The sequence below is a fragment of the Scyliorhinus canicula genome, chromosome 14 (assembly GCF_902713615.1).
Source record: "Scyliorhinus canicula chromosome 14, sScyCan1.1, whole genome shotgun sequence".
NCBI lineage: Eukaryota > Metazoa > Chordata > Chondrichthyes > Carcharhiniformes > Scyliorhinidae > Scyliorhinus > Scyliorhinus canicula.
Window position 1 is genome coordinate 6,044,964 of NC_052159.1, and position 18,368 is coordinate 6,063,331.

At 54.3% G+C, this 18,368-nt stretch overlaps 1 protein-coding gene across 4 annotated transcripts in view; it reads left to right on the top strand.

The window, feature by feature from the left end:
* LOC119977259 (arf-GAP with Rho-GAP domain, ANK repeat and PH domain-containing protein 1) overlaps positions 1 to 18,368 on the top strand; it is a 259,394-nt gene that overhangs the window by 104,867 nt on the left and 136,159 nt on the right. For all 4 annotated transcript variants that reach the window (XM_038817991.1, XM_038817990.1, XM_038817993.1 and 1 more), the window contains 3 exons: positions 7,619 to 7,725; positions 11,733 to 11,830; positions 14,421 to 14,618. In XM_038817991.1, coding sequence (XP_038673919.1) covers positions 7,619 to 7,725; positions 11,733 to 11,830; positions 14,421 to 14,618 — 403 coding nt within the window. The remainder of the gene's footprint in view (positions 1 to 7,618; positions 7,726 to 11,732; positions 11,831 to 14,420; positions 14,619 to 18,368) is intronic.

The following is an 18,368-nucleotide window of genomic DNA, read 5'->3' on the forward strand; positions in this document are numbered from 1 at the left end:
AGGAGTTGATCGATTGGGAGCGAGCCCCGATTGGGGTAGTGAGGCGTAAGCGGGTGAAAGAGTTGGGGAGGGCGGTGGAGGCTGGGCTGTGGGAAGAGGCTTCGAGGAGGATGAACGCATCCTTCTTATCTGCTAGGCTTAGCCTTATCTAGTTCAAGGTGGTCCACAGGGCACACCTGACTATGGCCAGGATGAGCAGGGGTGGGGGACAGGTGTGGGTGGTGCGCGGGAGGGCCTGTCAATCATGTCCACATGTTTTGGGCTTGTCCGATGCTTGGGCGACTCTGGCAGGGGTTTGCCGATGTTATATCAGAGGTCCTGAAGGTGAAGGTGGTCCCGAGTCCAGAGGCGATCTTCGGTGTGTCAGGAGACCTGGGAGCCCAGGGGGCGAGAGAGGCCGACGTCTTGGCCTTTGCCTCCCTGGTCGCCCGGAGAAGGATCTTATTGGAATGGCGGGACTCGGGAACGTCGAACCGGGGGGGGGTGTGGGTGAGCGACCTGGCGGAGTTTCTCAGGCTGGTAAAGATAAAGTTCACGGTGAGAGGGTCTGTGGAGGGGTTTGCCCGGAGATGGCAGCCATTCATCAACTTCCTTGAAAACAGTTAAGGTGTCAGCAGTGGGGGCCGGCGGGCTGGGCGGCTGGTTTGTGATGCAGAGCGAGGCCAGCAGCGAGGGTTCAATTCCCGTACCGGCTGAGGTTATTCATGAAGACCCCGCCTCTTCAACCTTGCCCTTCGCCTGAGGTGTGGTGACCCTCAGGTTAAACCACCACCAGTCAGCTCTCCCCCCTCAAAGGGAATGCAGCTGATGGCCATCTGGACTGTGATGACTTTACCTTTACTTGCTGACTTTAGCTGGTAGCAGCTGTGGCTTTGGAAAGTGGTGTTGAAGGAACCTTGATGCATTGCTGTCATGCATCCTGTAGGTGGTACTCACGGCTGCTACGGAGTGTCAGTGTTGGAGGGAGTGAATGTTTGAGATGGAGGAAGGGGGAGCAATCAAGCGGGGCTGCTTTGTCCTGGATGATGTTGAGCTTCCTGAGTGTTGTTGGAGCTGCACTCATCCAGGCAACTGGAGAGTATTCCATCACACTCCTGACTTGTGCCTTGTAGATGGTGGACAGGCTTTGGGGGGGTCAGGAGGTGACTTACTCCCCGCAGGATTCCCCGCCTCTGACCTCCTCCTGTAGCCGCAGTATTTATATGGCTGGGTCCAGTTCAGTTTCTGGTCAATGGTAGCGCCCAGGATGTTGATAGTGGAGGTTTCAGTGATAGTAATGCCGTTGAATGTCAAAGGACAATGGTTAGATTCTCTCCTGTTGGACATGGTCATTGCCTGGCACTTCGGCGTGTGAAGGGAATGCTACTTGCCACTTGTGAGCCCAAGGTGCTGAACATTGTGCAGTCATCTGCTAATATCCCCACTTCTGACCTTACAATGGAAGGGAGGTCATTGATGAAGCAGTTGAAGATGGTTGGGCCTAAGACTCTGAGGAACTCCTGCAGTGATGTCCCGGGACTGAGATGATTAACCTCCAGCAACCACAACAATTTTCTTTTGTACTAGTATGACTACAACCAGCGGAGGGTTTCCCCCCTGATTCCCACTGACTCCAGTTTAACTAAGGCTCCTTGATACCATATTTGGTCAAATGCTGCCCTGATGTCAAGATCAGTCACTCTCACCTCACCTCTGGCATTCAGGGGCTGGATTCTCTGCCCTCCGACGCCGTAATCGGGACCGGCGCGGGGGCAGAGTATCCAATTTCCCGTAAGGAATCGGTTCCTTGATTCAGAGAGCCCCGAAAAGCCGCCTGGGACCTGCCTGGGGCCATTGCTGGAGGCCGGCTCTGCCGCGTGGCGGCTGCGGACTCAGTCCTGGTCGGGGGCGGACTGATCGGAGGGCAGGCGGGGCCTGACAGGCGGCCGGGAAATGTTTGTGCAGGCGGACAGGGCCGGGCGGGGGGCTGATCGGGGGGGGGGGGGGGTTGGGGTTTATTTTTCGGGTCTAGCTCCGCGGTCGAGTCTGCCATGGAGCACGGAGCGGCCGCTGGAGGCTGCCGCCGTGCACGTGCTGGCCTCCGACCCGGAGGTGTGGGGGCCGTATCTGCAGCAAAAGCTGGGAGATCTACATCGGGTCCCTGCTTGCCCCCTGCAGGGTTTCAACGCCGAGGGGGGGGGGGGCAGAAATTACGGAGAAACCAGCCCCAGCTCTTTTTTCTGGAATTGAATCCTCAAATTCTTCACAGCCAATGACGTGCTTTTTGAACATCCGCAGATACATACAGACATTAGCAGTGGGAAATGTAATCACTGTTGTAAAGTCGGAAACGCAGCAGCCAAGTTGTGCACAGCAAGATCCCACACACAGCAACGTGGCAGTGACCGGAGAGCCCGATTTTTACTGCAGCCGGTTGGGGGAATAAATATCGATAAGGAAGTCAAGACAAACTCCCCTGTGCTTTTTTTGAATTAACTGTGTGGCTATTTTACAACTGCCTGCGAGGGTCCCGGTTGAACTCCACGGGCTGGATTCTCTGCACCCCGACGGCGAAATTGGGACTGGCGCTGGTTCCACGATTCTCCCACCCCCCCACCCCGAGTACGCCGCGTTGCGTATCCCCCACCTGCAGCCATTGCCAGACTCCGGCCCCGCTATTCTCTGCCCCCGACTGGCCGAATTCCTGACGGCGTGGATCTAACATGTTCCCAGCCGTTCAGGATACACGCGTGGCGGCTGCAGACTCAGTCCGTGGCCACCATGGTTGGGGGCAGGCCAATTGGAGGGCGGGGGGCTCATACGGGCACGGGGTATTTTGTGGCGTGCGGTCTGGGTCAGGCGCGTGGCCGATCAGGGGCTCTATTTGGGAGGTCCAGCTCCGCGGACTGAGTCCACCATGGAGCACGGAACGGCCGCTGGAGGCCACCGCCCTGCGCATGCGTGGCCTCTGACCCGGAAATGCGGGGGCCCATATCTGCAGCTAAAGCTGCGAGCTTCCCGATTGGTCCCTGCTAGCCCCTTGCAGGGCTATGAATATGTGGCCATTTCCCACCAGTTTTTCTGGCGTGTGGGGCCACAGTTTTTACGACGGCGTGGGGAGTTGTCCCAAATACAGAGAATCCAGCTCCTCGTCTGAAACATGGTGCGGAATTCACCGATCCCCCGCAGGGTCGGAGAATCGCCCGGGGCCGCCGAAAATCCCGCCCCCGCCGTGGCAGACATTCTCCGCCACCCGGGAATTGGCGGGGGCGGGAAACACCACCTGCTGATCGGCGAACCCCCTGCGGCGATTCTCCGGCCCGCGATGGCCCGAAGTCCCACCGCTGGGAGGCCTCTCCCGCCGCCGTGGTTTGAACCACCTTTGGTGGCGGCGAGATCGGCGGCGCGAGCGGACCCCTGGGGTCCTTAGGGGGGCGCGGGCCGATCGGACCCCGGGGGGGTGCCCCCACGGTGGCCAGGCCCACGATCGGGGCCCACCGATCGGCGGGCGGGCCTGTGCCGTGGGGGCACTCTTTTTCTTCCGCCGCCGCCACAGCCTCCACCATGGCGGAGGTGGAAGAGAATCCCCCAACGCGCATGCGCCGGTGGTGACGTCAGCAGCAGCTGACGCACCGACGCATGCGCGAACCGGCGAAGGCCCTTTGGCCAGCCCCGGCGGCGGACGTCAAAGGCCGCTGGAGCCGGTTTTGCCGCCAGTCGGTGTGGTGCCAACCGCTCCGGCGCGGGCCTAGCCCCTCAATGTGAATTCCGCACCTTTGGGGAGGCCCGACGCCGGAGTGGTTGGCGCCACTCCGCTACGCCGGGACCCCCCGCCCCGCCGGGTAGGGGAGAATCCCGCCAATGGTTTCTCTACTGCACTCCCTCAGTCTACATTTTGTATTGGACTTTCTGGAGCAGAATTCGAACCAAGGACATCGTAACTTGGAGGTTAGAATGTGATCAACTGGGTATCAGCTGACCAGCCAATGAAGAAACTGTAAGGGGTAAAATTAGAAAAGGAATTGACCGCCTAACACCTCCCCCTCCCCCATTACTAAACATATTTGTTAATCACAAACTTGCCAGTCTTAAGGACCTTCCTTTTTGAAGCTGCGATATAGAACATAGAACAGTACTGTCATGATATGCAAACACACACATAATGATATACAAGCAGGCATAGACAAGCAGCTAATGGATCCAGAGAACAGGACGTGACCAATTAGCAGGCAGGACACTCAGGGGTGGGATCTGACTATAAAAGACACGAGGCGCTCACACTCCGCCTCTTTCCACTGATGAACATCCAGAGAGTCAGTCAAGGGTGTTGTTACAATCTCACACCTCCAGCACGTGGCTAAGAGCTAGTCTGGTTCAGTCAGACAGAGTAACCACACTTAAGTTAGTCGAACTCACAGAGAACTGTGCTAACTGTGCTATTAGTTCAATAAACCTGATTGAACTAACTTCAAGGTCTCGAGTATCTTTTTGACCTAAGCTGCATCCAGTTGCAGCCAGTGTTATACCAGTGTACCTCACACGACAAGTACAGCACAGGCCCTTCGGCCCACAGTGTTGTGCCGACCATTTATCCTAATCTAAGATCAGCCTAACCTACACCCTTCAATTTATTGCTGTCCATGTGCCTGTCCAAGAGTCGCTTAAATGTCCCTAATGACTCTGACTCCACCACCTCTGCTGGCAGTGCATTCCACACACCCACCACTCTCTGTGTAAAGAACCTACCTCTGACATCTCCCCTATACCTTCCTCCAATCACCTTAAAATTATGTCCCCTCGTGAGAGCCCTTTCCGCCCTGGGGAAAAGTCTCTGGCTATCCATGCCTCTCATCGTCTTGTGCACCTCTATCAAGTCACCTCTCTGCCTTCTTCGCTCCAGTGATATGATTGAGGTTGCTAAAGTTCGATAGGCTGCCTTGATTATTGAGTGAGGTCCCTCCAGTTTTGGGGGATTTGAGAGGAGGCGGAGATTGTCTCCCATTAATATGCAAAAACAATTAGGAGACATTGCCAGAAATGTCTCTTCTATTCCAGGGTCATTTTCCAGCCTGGCGTCTGCGCTATAGTAAATGACTGAGATTGATTCTCACCACGTTATTCATTTTGAGCTGGATCGTCCCCACTCCCCAGAGCGGTGATGTGCTGAGTTCAGCGGCTGTTGTAGATTGGGGCCCCCGAGGAAGTGATGATGCACGCGTAGTGTTACATCCCCCCGGGCCAGCGCGCGGTCAATTCCAGCCCCACGCGGCCCAGAGTCACAACGCAAGTGAATTAACCAATAATGACAGTCACCAGGTTTGTAAGTGTTAACACAATTATTGTTTATTTATAACGAGAACTACAATGAAATATGCAGCAAACTACAACTGGTTAATCATTAGTTAATTCCTAACTCCCCACTTTAACCCCCCCCCCCCCCCCCCCCCCCCCCCCTCCCCACCTACTATACACACACAGAAAACAGACAAACACAGAGGGGGTTTGAAAAAAACTTGAATAAAAGAGAAAAATAATCTTTGTTTCAAATGGGTGTTACCAGCACCTTATTGCCTTCAGTTGGAGGCTTGCGTTGTAGATTCAATCAGGCCTCTGGAGTTTCAGGAATGCAGCACTCTCAACCTTTCTGGGGAGGGAGAGAAGGCAGATCCTGGTCTTTCTGTGTCGAGGCCTCAACTGCTCCCTCAAGTCTCTGAGAAACAGCCACTGGGATAGGATCCAACCACCATCTGTTACTGGGCAGAGTACGGCCCTTTGGCCAATTCAATCAAACTTTTTAAAAAATATATTTTTATTGGCATTTTCAACAGTATGTACATTGACGTTAGCGTTTATTTGTTGTACAGTGTAACGTCTTACACTACTTTATTTACAGATTGCTGCCGTCTAGGCCGGCGTGTCCTCCTCCCACCCCACTTGCTATCCTCCCTGGTTGATACGAGGGGGGTTTCTTTTTTTTTGGTGGATGAGTTTGGGCGGGGGTTTCCCCCCCTCCCCTTCCCCCCGTGTTGTCCCTCTTTGCCCGTCTCAGACTCTCTGCCCCCTTTCAATCAATCAAACTTGAGTCGCACCCTGTCTCTCTCTCTCTCTCTCCCTCTGGTGCCGAAATGTCTGAAGTTCCTGGTCAAACGAGCAGAGGCGAGCAAAGTGTTCTCCCCCCGCAACTTCTGAATTCCTCATTCTCTGTGTTGCTTGACTGAAAGAAACTCGTCCGGTAATCACCCATGGGTCACAAATGATAACGGTAAAATGAAAGCAAGGGGAAATAAGGGAATAAACAGGGAGGTCCCTCCATTGGTGTTTTCCTTTCTCAGGACTGCCCGATCCGAGTGAATAGGGAAGCCGAGGTGTGATTTGATCTTTGTGAGAAATCTCGGGGCAGTGAAGCACCCTCCGTGAGTGTGAGAGTGGTTGCTGCGAAAGGTGGGGGTTGTTTGTGACTGTGTTTGAGGGGCTGTTGTTCGCAGCAGCCGGGGGGGGTGAAAAAGGGGAAAATTCTGAACAGACTGTACAGTTGATTGTTGGGAAGTATGTTTCCCGGGGTGTTTATTTGTTGTAACCTGTTTTGATACATATTTGTGATAATGTACATTTAAAAAAAAAGAGCGACTGCTGCATTTCTGTAGCGCCTTTCATTCTCTCAGAATCTCTTCCAAGCTCTTCACGGGGTGAATGAATCATCGCTGTGATGAAGTAGGAAACATGACTGCCAATTTCTGCACAGCAAGCTCCCATAAACAGCAACATGATGGGGAGCAGATCATCAGCTTTGATGCACTCGACAGTGGTTTGTGGGGACTTGCTGTTTGTAAATTGGCTGCGGGCTTATTTTGTTAAAGCAGTGACTCGCACTTCATTGGCTGTGAAAGGCTTTGGGGTCTTCTGAGGTCATGCAAAGTGCACGTTCATTTCCTTTATTCTAGAAAAAGGGGATGGCTGCGAAAGGGGAAGTGAACCTGCCTTGTACGTTGGATTAGATTCACAACGTCAGCCGTGGCCAGGTGGCCAGGCCTCTCGGCTGCTGACCTTGTGGGTTTTGGCTTCTTGCCGCACTCCAGTGAATTCAGCATGATGTCTCTGGCTGACGTCCATCGCTTGACTGCACTGAGATATTAAACCAGGTGCAAGTACAGGTAAAAGGTCTTGCATGCGGCATTTTGAAGAAGGTCAATGGAATCCTCCTCGATATCATAGAATTTACAGTGCAGAAGTAGGCCATTCGGCCCATCGAGTCTGCACCGGCTCTTGGAAAGAGCACCCCACGTAAGCCCACACCTTCATCCTATCCCCGTAACCCAGTAACCCCACCCAACCTTTTTAGACACTAAGGGCAATTTATCATGGTCAGTCCGCCTAACCTGCACGTCTTTGGACTGTGGGAGGAAACCGGAGCACCCGGAGGAAACCCACGCGAGACACGGGGAGAACGTGCAGACTCCACACACATATCCCAGCCTAATATCCATCCGTCAACCCACATTGCTGAAAAGAAAAACCCCAGGTTACCTGACTATACCTCAGAGCAGCCCTGTGTGTAAACCAGCCGCTGTGTCTCCCACGTTCGATGCTCTCTTGTGACTGAACAATTGTTTAACCCAAGGTTTTCCTTCTGTTGTGACAGGCTCCGCCTACGCGGAACACCCGGGATGTGAGACTCACCTGGACAACCAACTCCTCTTCCCAGTGGAAATGGCCGACAAGGACAGCATTTGTCGCACCCCGTGCTCGGTGAGGCGGCTTTTACAACTATCCCTCGTTTGTGATGGGGGGGGGGGGGGAGCAATTCTGTTTTGCGGATGCGCTTCTGTGCTCCGACCCCGGTCAGAAACGTTGACCAGCTATTTGACTGTGAAGGCATGCTTCACACTCAAAGCTGAGGAGATATTTCAGCTTCTGTCGGCTGTTTGTATTGTAAACATTGACAAAGAGGCTGTTTAGAAATTCATTTTCAGGATGTGGGCGTCGCTGGCTAGATCAGCATTTATTGCCCAGGCCTAAATTGCCCTTCAGAAGGTGCTGGCGAACTGCCTTCTTGAACCGCTACAATCCCCGAAGTGTAGGTGCACCCACTCTGCTGTTAGGGAGGGAGATCCAGGATTTTGACAGTGAAGGAACAACTGGTATATTTCCAACTCAGGATGGTGAGTGACTTGGAGGGGAACCTCCAGGTGGTGGGGTTCCCAGGTATCTGCTGCTCCTGTCCTTCTAGATGGTAGTGGTTGTGGGTTTGGAAGACATTGCCTTAGCAGCCTTGGTGAGTTACTGCAGTGCATCTTGTAGATGGTACACACGGCTGCCACTGTGCGTCGGTGGGGGAGGGAGTGAATGTTTGGGGAAGGGGAGCAATCAAGCGGGGCTGCTTTGTCCTGGATGGTGTTGGGCTTCTTGAGTGTTGTTGGAGCCGCACTCATCCAGGCAAGTGGAGAGTATTCCATCGCACTCCTGACTTGTGCCTTGTAGATGGTGGACAGACTTTGGAGTGATCAGGAGGTGAGTTACTCTCCGCAGGATTCCCAACTCTGACCTGCTCTGGCAGCCACAGTATTTATACGGCTGGTCCAGTTCAGTTTCTGATCAATGGTAACCCCCAGGATGTCGATTGTGGGGGATTCAGCGATGGTAATGCCATTGATTACAAAAAGGAGGTTAGGCTGAAGTTGTTTAAAACACTAGTCCACTCTCAGCTGGGGTATTGTGCTCAGTCCTGGGCGCCACACTTTCATAAGAGCGTGGAGGCATCAGAGAGAGGCCGGGAAAGATGCACAAGAATGGTTCCTGAGGCGAGGAACGCCAGCTATGAAGTTAGATTGGAGAAGTTGGGACTGTTTTCCCTGGAGAAGGCTGAGAGGAGATTTGGTGGAGGTGTTCAAAATCATGAGGGATCTGGACAGAATAGATAAGGACAGACTGTTCCCAATGGAGGAAGGAATTATATTTGTGTAGAGCCTTTATCATTGTGAAATAGCCAGAAATGTTTCACAGGAGTGAACTCTGTGAGGAAGCAGAAGTTTTTTTCAGTGATCTGTTTTGGTATTGTTGAATGTTCGACATAAGGAGTAGATTCAACTGAGTTTAATTTAGTGTTTCTGTGTAAGAGAGGGTGAACTCCAGTTAGATTCGTGTTAAAGGTGTTTGCGTGTTTAGTTCTGCTGTGAGAGAGTTCACGGCATGAAAAGTAAAGACGAGCTTGGAAAAGAATGTGTTGTTACTTTGCAACCAGGGGCACCTTTGGGGTAGGGAGTCTTTTTTGAGGTTTTAGTTTTACTGGATACAAATAGTCGGCCGAGGAAGCTAGAGAATAAACAGCTCTCAAAGCCCTGCTTGGAAACTTATGTGAGGCAGTAATGGGCATCAATGCAAGTCCCAGAAACTAAAGGACAGTTTGTTCTAGAAACTAGAGAAGGAAGAGAAGTTTCCAGGAAGCGGAAGTTCAAGGAAAGGAGGAGACTGAAACTGGAACCGGGTACTGGGCCCTTGAGGTTACAAAAAGAGCTGAAAGTCTGATGAGGCGTTCGCTATGGGCGGCACGGTAGGACGATGGTTAGCACTGTTGCTTCACAGCGTCAGGGTGCCGGGTTTGATTCCCGGCTTGGGTCTGTGCGGAGTCTGCCTGTTCTCGTCATGTTTGTGTGGGTTTCCTCCGGGTGCTCCGGTTTCTTCCCACGAGTCCCGAAAGACGTGCTTGTTAGGTGAATTGGACATTCTGAATTCTCCCTTGGTGTACCCGAACGGGCGCCGGAATGTGGCGACTCGGGGATTTTCACAGTAACTTCATTATAGTGTTAATGTAAGCCTACTTGTGACGATAATAAAGATTATTATTATAGTGAGAATCAGAGATATCCAAAGTAATTCTGAGGTTTGTGACATCTTACCAAGTCTGTGAAGTGATAATTGAGGCAATTGGTGGTTGGATCTCCGAGTTTACGTAAAAGCTTCAAAGTATTTACGACAAAGGAATGCCGAAAGGAGAGTTGTAAAATCTGGAAGCAGATACTCGTGAACAGCTGAGAGAAAGCATTGTTTGAAAGAAGGGGAAAGAGAGGTGGAGAGGGTTGGGGAGAGAGAGAGAGATGGAGAGATTTGGGGAGGGAGTGATGGAGAGGTTTGGGGAGAGAGAGATGGAGTGGTTTGGGGGAGAGAGAGATGGAGAGATTTGGGGAGAGAGAGATGGAGAGGTTTGGGGGAGAGAGAGATGGAGAGGTTTGGGGAGAGAGAGATGGAGAGGTTTGGGGAGAGAGAGATGGAGAGGTTTGGGGAGAGAGAGATGGAGTGGTTTGGGGGAGAGAGAGATGGAGAGATTTGGGGAGAGAGAGATGGAGAGGTTTGGGGGAGAGAGAGATGGAGAGATTTGGGGAGAGAGAGATGGAGAGGTTTGGGGAGAGAGAGATGGAGAGATTTGGGGAGAGCGAGATGGAGAGGTTTGGGGAGAGAGAGATGGAGAGGTTTGGGGAGAGAGAGATGGAGAGGTTTGGGGAGAGAGAGATGGAGAGGTTTGGGGGAGAGAGAGATGGAGAGGTTTGGGGAGAGAGAGATGGAGAGATTTGGGGAGAGAGAGATGGAGAGATTTGGGGACAGAGAGATGGAGAGGTTTGGGGAGAGAGAGTTGGAGAGGTTTGGGGAGAGAGAGATGGAGAGGTTTTGAGAGAGAGATGGAGAGGTTTTGAGAGAGAGATGGAGAGGTTTTGAGAGAGAGATGGAGAGGTTTTGAGAGAGAGATGGAGAGGTTTTGAGAGAGAGAGATGGAGAGGTTTTGAGAGAGAGAGATGGAGAGGTTTTGAGAGAGAGAGATGGAGAGGTTTTGAGAGAGAGAGATGGAGAGGTTTTGAGAGAGAGATGGAGAGGTTTGGGGGAGAGAGAGATGGAGAGGTTTGGGGAGAGAGAGATGGAGAGGTTTGAGCAGAGAGAGAATCCTCCGCACCTTCAGGGGCTAGGCCGGCGCTGGAGTGATTTGCGCCCCGCCGGCCGGCGCCAGCCTGGGTCGAAGGGACTCTGCCAGCCGGCGCAAGTTCGCGCATCCCAGTGGATACGCGGGTAGGGGTCACCTACGCGCCGGCCATCGTGAAGGCTGACACGGTCGACGCGCAGGAAAAGAGTGCCCCCACGGCACAGCCTGCCCGCGGATCGGTGGGCCCCGATCGCGGGCCAGGCCACCGTGGGGTCACCCCTTGGGGCCAGCTCGCCCCGTGCCCCCCCTCCCCCCAGGACCCCGGAGCCTGCCCCGCCGCCAGCTCCCGCCGGTAAGGGACCTAGTCTGACCCACGCCGGTGGGACCGGCAAGAAACCAGCGGGACTTCGGCCCATCGCGGGCCTGAGAATTCGGGCAGCCCCGGGGCCCATTGAATCGTGCCAGTCCCCGCCATTCTCCGAGGCGGGAAGCGCGACTCTCGCCCCGCCGACCTTTGGCGGGCCGGAGAACTCGGCGGCCGGCGGGGGCGGGATTCACGGCGACCCCCGGCGATTCTCCGACCCGGCGGGGGGTCGGAGAATCCCGCCCATACCTTTCCCAGGAGAATTGGAGAAATACTTCAAGGGGTGAGGACAAAGAGTGGGATTAATTGGCTAACTCTTTCTAAGAACCAGCATAGATGAACTTGATAGACTGAATGGTTTCCGTTTTCCTCCCGTGACCTTCTCGTGTGTTAATAAAACATTGTGCCTGATTGGAACATGTCAGCTCAAGGTGTTACCAATGTTTCATGGCTTGAAATGTTTGACAAATGTTCCCTTACCAGGACATCACTGATGCTGAGCGGAGCAGTCCCGGAGAAAGTCCCAGCAGTTTCTTCAGCGATGACGACAATGCGGATGATTATGAGATGATGTTGGACCTGTAAGTCTCTCCTCCTGTAACTGGTTTGTTATTTACCAAAAGGTAATGTTCACTCTACTCGAACTGCAGGATTTATGGCACAGTGGGTGAAATTCTCTGCCAGGCCGTAAACCGCAATCGGGCGCAGAATCGGCCGTCTGGCCAAAATCGAGGTCCGCCCCCATTCGGGCACCATGCTCGGTCCATCCCTGGTGGCGATAGCGAGGCCCAGGCCCGATTCGGGCACCATGCTCGGTCCATCCCTGGTGGCGATAGCGAGGCCCAGGCACCGATTCGGGCACCATGCTCGGTCCATCCCTGGTGGCGATAGCGAGGCCCAGGCCCGATTCGGGCACCATGCTCGGTCCATCCCTGGTGGCGATAGCGAGGCCCAGGCACCGATTCGGGCACCATGCTCGGTCCATCCCTGGTGGCGATAGCGAGGCCCGGGCACCGATTCGGGCACCATGCTCGGTCCATCCCTGGTGGCGATAGCGAGGCCCAGGCCCAGGCCCGATTCGGGCACCATGCTCGGTCCATCCCTGGTGCCGATAGCGAGGCTCGCCCCCAGCGGTGACAGGCGAAACCGGCATTTAAATGTGATTAGCGTGTTGGACACAGTAGCTCCGTCCTTCCGCGATGTTCCGCCCTCTCAGGTGGCAGTCTCGCGGGCGTGAATTACTACAAATATTTACAAGCGTGGACTGGATGCCATGGAAGCAGAGGAGGAGGGTAGATAAACACTGAAAAACCATTGAAAACTGTTGGGCTTGTTTGGGGAAGGCTTGGGGGCAGGTTTTCTCCGAGGCATCTTGGTGGCTGCACTGAGTGTTGTGGTAAGTGGACAGCTCCGGCTGTCAGGCCCTTTGATGCTAAGTCCGCTCCCAGTGGTTACACTGCCCGCTGGGCCGAGAATTCACACAGGCAGAATGCTGGCCCATTAGCATGTCCTGAATTGCTCCAGTAACAGCGCCCCCAGGGGGAAGGCCAACTGCATGCAATTCAACCCCAGTGTTACCCCTTCGTCTCCCAAACAGAGAATTGCCCCCCCCTATCTCTGGACCAGGAGGTCTGGGTTTAAATTCTTCAGCTGGACTTGACGGCCAGGTAAGGTGCATTGGTAAAGTGGGCAGACAGTTTGGTTATGGAAACCCTTCCAACACACCTGATGGCAGGTGGTAAGACTGGGGGTGTCTTTCCTGGTCAGCCGCACTGCACAAGGCAGCAGCAAACCACCGCGGTACTTTGTGTTATGGGCCAGGGTTTAGAGAACCCCAAAGTGTACCATGGAGTTCCCCTGACCCACAACTGTTAATAGATTGTGGTATGGGGAGCACACGGCCCACTCTGCAGGTGGGTACAGCAGAAATGGAAAAGTATTTTTTAAAGCAAAACAATGTTTATTCTGTGAATTCAAGTTAACCTTTTTAAAACATACAGTGAACATCTTAGCAACCATCAATTCAAATACAACCCCCAACGAATACAACATTAAGTAATCCTTAATAACTTCCCAAACAACATCCAGAAGACAAAAGAAACACTTTTCAACAGACACACATCAGATTTACATTCACTACTGAGAACATTTATAATTTTGAATTCACCAAATGATCTAAGAGATAGTCTTTTCATGGCAGAGAGATCAACAGTACACTTGCTCTGTCTGGCTTCAGCTCCAACACTGAAAACGAAACTAAAACACACCCTGCAGCAAACAGCCTAAAACAAAAAAGCTGACAGACAGCCCAGCTCCACCCACTCTCTGACATCACTTCAGTAATAAACACCCATTTCTTAAAGGTACTGTCACTACAGATATTTATGTACACACAAGTGCACCTGCTCTGTCTGGCTTCAGCTCCAACACTGAAAACGAAACCAAAAAAAAGACAGACACACCCAAGATTTTCTCAAAGTGAAACTAAAAAGCAGAGCCAGAGCTCAGCTCCGCCCACACTCTGACATCACTGCAGCCAGAGCTCAGCTCCACCCACACTCTGACATCACTGCAGCCAGAGCTCAGCTCCACCCACACTCTGACATCACTGCAGCCAGAGCTCAGCTCCACCCACACTCTGACATCACTGCAGCCAGAGCTCAGCTCCACCCACACTCTGACATCACTGCAGCCAGAGCTCAGCTCCACCCACACTCTGACATCACTGCAGTAACTCGAGCAGACAAACATTTCTTAAAGTGACATTCTCACGACATTTGCCAAACACAATCACGATCCAACCCAATGGAGGGTCCTGGTCACCAAGGTCCTTTCAGGAGTACGAGGAATATCTTCCATGTGGGGCGCAAGGTGGGAACAGATTTCTATCCTCCTTCAGGCGAGCTTCACAAATAATTAACCCCCGAGATCGTGGTTCAACCACTTTGCTGTTTGGGACGTCAGAGGGAGGGGGGTCTCTGTGAATATTAATGAGGAGACGGGGCTGAAAATCGTTTCAGGCAAAAACATTTGCGAGCAGGTGGGGGGGAAAACATTGATGAATGTTTCCGCAACGAGGAATTGTCTTAACAAAGTCAATGTGCTGAGTTTTACGAAGTTTATTGAGTTTGAAGTTTCCTTTGTCTGATGTCGATTATGTTTCAACCCTAGCACCCCTGGCTCCAATTCTGACGACCTGAGCTTGGGTGGGTTAAAGGTGGACAACGCCCTGGACGGTGAAGACAACATTTACGACCGGTTGGACGAATCGCTGATCACCTCATGCCAGGGCCTACCACATGATGTGGACACCAGCCAGCTCTGCCCGCTAATCAAAGCGGGTTGGTTGGACAAGAATCCTCCGCAGGGGTGAGGAAGGACCTGAAATGGTCATGTGAGGTATTCTGGGAGTGTGGGTGGAATGTGGTTGGGGTGGATTGGGATGTCTGGGTGGCCTTTGTGTGTGGCACAGGTTCACCGAATGATACCCACGTTAAATTACGAGGCCAGGTTGCCCGAATCATAGAATTTACAGTGCAGAAGGAGGCCATTCAGCCCTTCGAGTCTGCACCGGCCCTCGTGATGCACCATCAATTGGACGCGAGGCGAGTGGTAGTTCCGAACGACAGGCTTTAATACACTAGATATGTGCCCGGCAGTGGACGTACAGAGAAAGGCCGACTGCCAGCCGGTACGGGTTCTTATACCCCGCCTCGTAGGCGGGGCTACCTACCTCTCAGCCAATTGGCGGGGAGGCACATGACTAGCCTCAGCCAATTGGCAGAGAGTCACATGACTTGCCTGGGCCAATGTCTTCTGCATCAATGGCAGCTTGGTTCTAGGGTACCATAATCTCCCGAGTCATACTACCACACCTCGGAAAGAGCACCCTACCCAAGGTTAACACCTCCACCCTATCCCCATAACCCAGTAGCCCCACCCAACACTAAGGGCAATTTTGGACACTAAGGGGCAATTTATCATGGCCAAGCCACCTAACCTGCACGTCTTTGGACTGTGGGAGGAAACCGGAGCACCCGGAGGAAACCCACGCAGAGACGGGGAGAACGTGCAGACTCCGCTCAGACAGTGACCCAGCGGGGAATCGAACCTGGGACCCTGGAGCTGTGAAGCAACTGTGCTAACCACTGTGCTACTGTGCCGCCCCACTGAAGCCTGGGGGATGTTGGAAACTTTGGAACATGCAAACCAGGAGCAGGAAGAGGCTATTCCACCCCACGAGCCCACTCCACCATCAATAAAGTCATGGGCGATCTGTTTGTGTTTCGAGTTCCACATCCCCATCCACCTCCGATAACTGTTGATTCACCTCAGAAAACCCACTCACTCCAGGTTTCCATCTCGTAAACCTCCACTCACCCGCCCCCAACACATTTACACCCTTCCTCAAACAAAGAGAGCAAAGCTGTGGACATTATTGGAGATGTGGCCTCACCACTGCCCTTTAGAACTGAAACAACACATCCTTACTTCTGTGGCGCAGAAATAGTTCCTCTCCCTCAACCCTGTCAAAACCTTTACTCATCTGACGCAATGGAGACCTCAATCAGATCACTCTTTTATCGGTTTAGCTCAGTTGGCCGGATAGCTGGCTCGGAATGTGGAGCGAAGACAACGACGCAAGTTCGATCCCCGCAGCGGATGAGGTTATCCTTGTCCCTCGCCTGAGGTGTGCTGACCCTTGGGTTAAATGGCCACCTGTCAGCTCTTCCCCCCCCCCCCCCCCCCCCCCCCCCCCCCCAAAGGGGGAACCAGCCTATCGGCCGCGGGGACTATGGCAACCATTTAAACTTGTCTTCTGTGCGCACAGAAATGTCTGTGCAACCTGCCCTCGTAATTCAACCATTTCAGTCCCGATATCAGCCCAGCAAATCTGCTTTGGGAAGGCGCATCTTTCCTGAGACGCGGCATCTGGAACCGTGGGCTGCTCCGAGGAATTTTGACTCTTGGATGAGCTGATATAGGTTTGGGGAGGGGGGGGGGGGGGGGTGAGACACATGAGGGACCACGGTGAGTTGCTGGCCTGCACCCCTGCACAGTCGTTCACGCCTCGGTGTCTAATCTGGTACAGACATTCTCGTCAAGGTTCCTCTGAAGGATGTTTGAGGTCTGGCTGCAGCTTATTAACTGTCTCCTAATAAGGTGTGGCCGGTGCCTCTTGCAGAGTTACACTCAACAGCAGATAAACATCAGCTGTGCAGTGGGACCAGCTGAGAGAACTAGTCCAGTCCGTTACATTAGAATCGTTATGGCAGCCCATAGAGGCCCCTCCGGAATAGGCGATGTGAATAGTCAGCGCTTCACAGCTCAAGATGACCTTTCCGAGGTTTCCGCACAGACGTGACCTCTCCGCGTGTCTCAAAGTGGCCCAGTCTGACAGCTGTTCCATACAACTGTGGTCTCAAATTTAGCCGAGTTCCTCTGGAGGATTGTGGAATATTGCAACAGAATTTTCCCTCTGGATTAAATAGGTGGACAGGGGAGAGTGTACATGGGGGTGTGGGAGGGGAGTGAATGGGGGGGTAGAGTCAGTGATAGGGGAGAGTGTACATGGGGGTGTGGGAGGGGAGTGAATGGGGGGGTAGAGTCAGTGATAGGGGAGAGTGTACATGGGGATGTGGGAGGGGAGTGAATGGGGGGTAGAGTCAGTGATAGGGGAGAGTGTACATGGGGATGTGGGAGGGGAGTGAATGGGGGGGGGTAGAGTCAGTGATAGGGGAGAGTGTACATGGGGATGTGGGAGGGGAGTAAATGGGGGTAGAGTCAGTGATAGGGGACAGTGTACATGGGGATGTGGGAGGGGAGTGAATGGGGGGTAGAGTCAGTGATAGGGGAGAGTGTACATGGGGATGTGGGAGGGGAGTGAATGGGGGGGCAGAGTCAGTGATAGGGGAGGGTGTACATGGGGGTGTGAGAGGGGAGTGAATGGGGGGGTAGAGTCAGTGATAGGGGAGAGTGTACATGGGGGTGTGGGAGGGGAGTGAATGGGGGGTAGAGTCAGTGATAGGGGAGGGTGTACATGGGGGTGTGAGAGGGGAGTGAATGGGTGGGTAGAGTCAGTGATGGGGGACAGTGTACATGGGGGGGTGAGTGTGGGGGTTGGGGGTGGGGGGTGACAGCATGCACTGAGCTGTGGCCATTTCAGAGTGGATCGAAGCCCGTGCCCTCTCCCACTCCAAATGTACCTGAAACAAGGAGCCACCCAGGGCCCCAGCATTCCAGGGAGCAGGGCAGACCCCGGCACTGTTTAAACCAGAGCTGTATGGGATTGCACTGTGCCCTCTCCCAGGCCAGGGAAACATTGGAAGGTCAAGCTCTTTGCAGTTTGAATCACTGAAACTGATTGTCCCCCTCTGAGCACAATGGGGGGGGGGGGGTTGTTCCTTGGTTCCCATCCGCACCCCCGTTGCTCCCTCACCCGGCTCCCTTCCCCCCCTCCCCCCGCTGACCCCCTCACCCGGCATCCCCCCACCCGCTGACCCCCTCTCCCGGCATCCTCCCCCCCCCCCCCCACCAGGTGACCCCCTCACCCGGCCCCCCCCTCCCCCCCTCACCCGGCATCCCCCCCGCCGACCCCCTCACCCGGCCCCCCCCTCCCCCGTTGCTCCCTCACCCGGCTCCCCCCCCGCTGACCCCCTCACCCGGCATCCCCCCCCCGACCCCCTCACCCGCCCCCCCCTCCCCCGTTGCTCCCTCACCCGGCTTCCCCCCCGCCCCCCGCTCACCCGGCCCCCCCCTCCCCCTTTGCTCCCTCACCCGGCTTCCCCCCCGCCCCCCGCTCACCCGGCCCCCCCCTCCCCCTTTGCTCCCTCACCCGGCTTCCCCCCCGCTCCCCGCTGACCCGCTCACCTGGCTCCCCCCCCTCCCCCGCTGACCCCCTCACCCGGCATCCCCCCCCCCGACCCCCTCACCCGGCTTCCCCCCTGCCCCCCGCTCACCTGGCTCCTCCCCCTCCCCCGCTGACCCCCTCACCCGCCCCCCGCCCGCTGACCCCCTCACCCAGCATCCCCCCCCCCCCACCACCCCCCCGCTGACCCCCCCACCCCACGTCTGCCACTCTCGCTGATGTTTCAGCAACAAATACTTGACATTCATAGA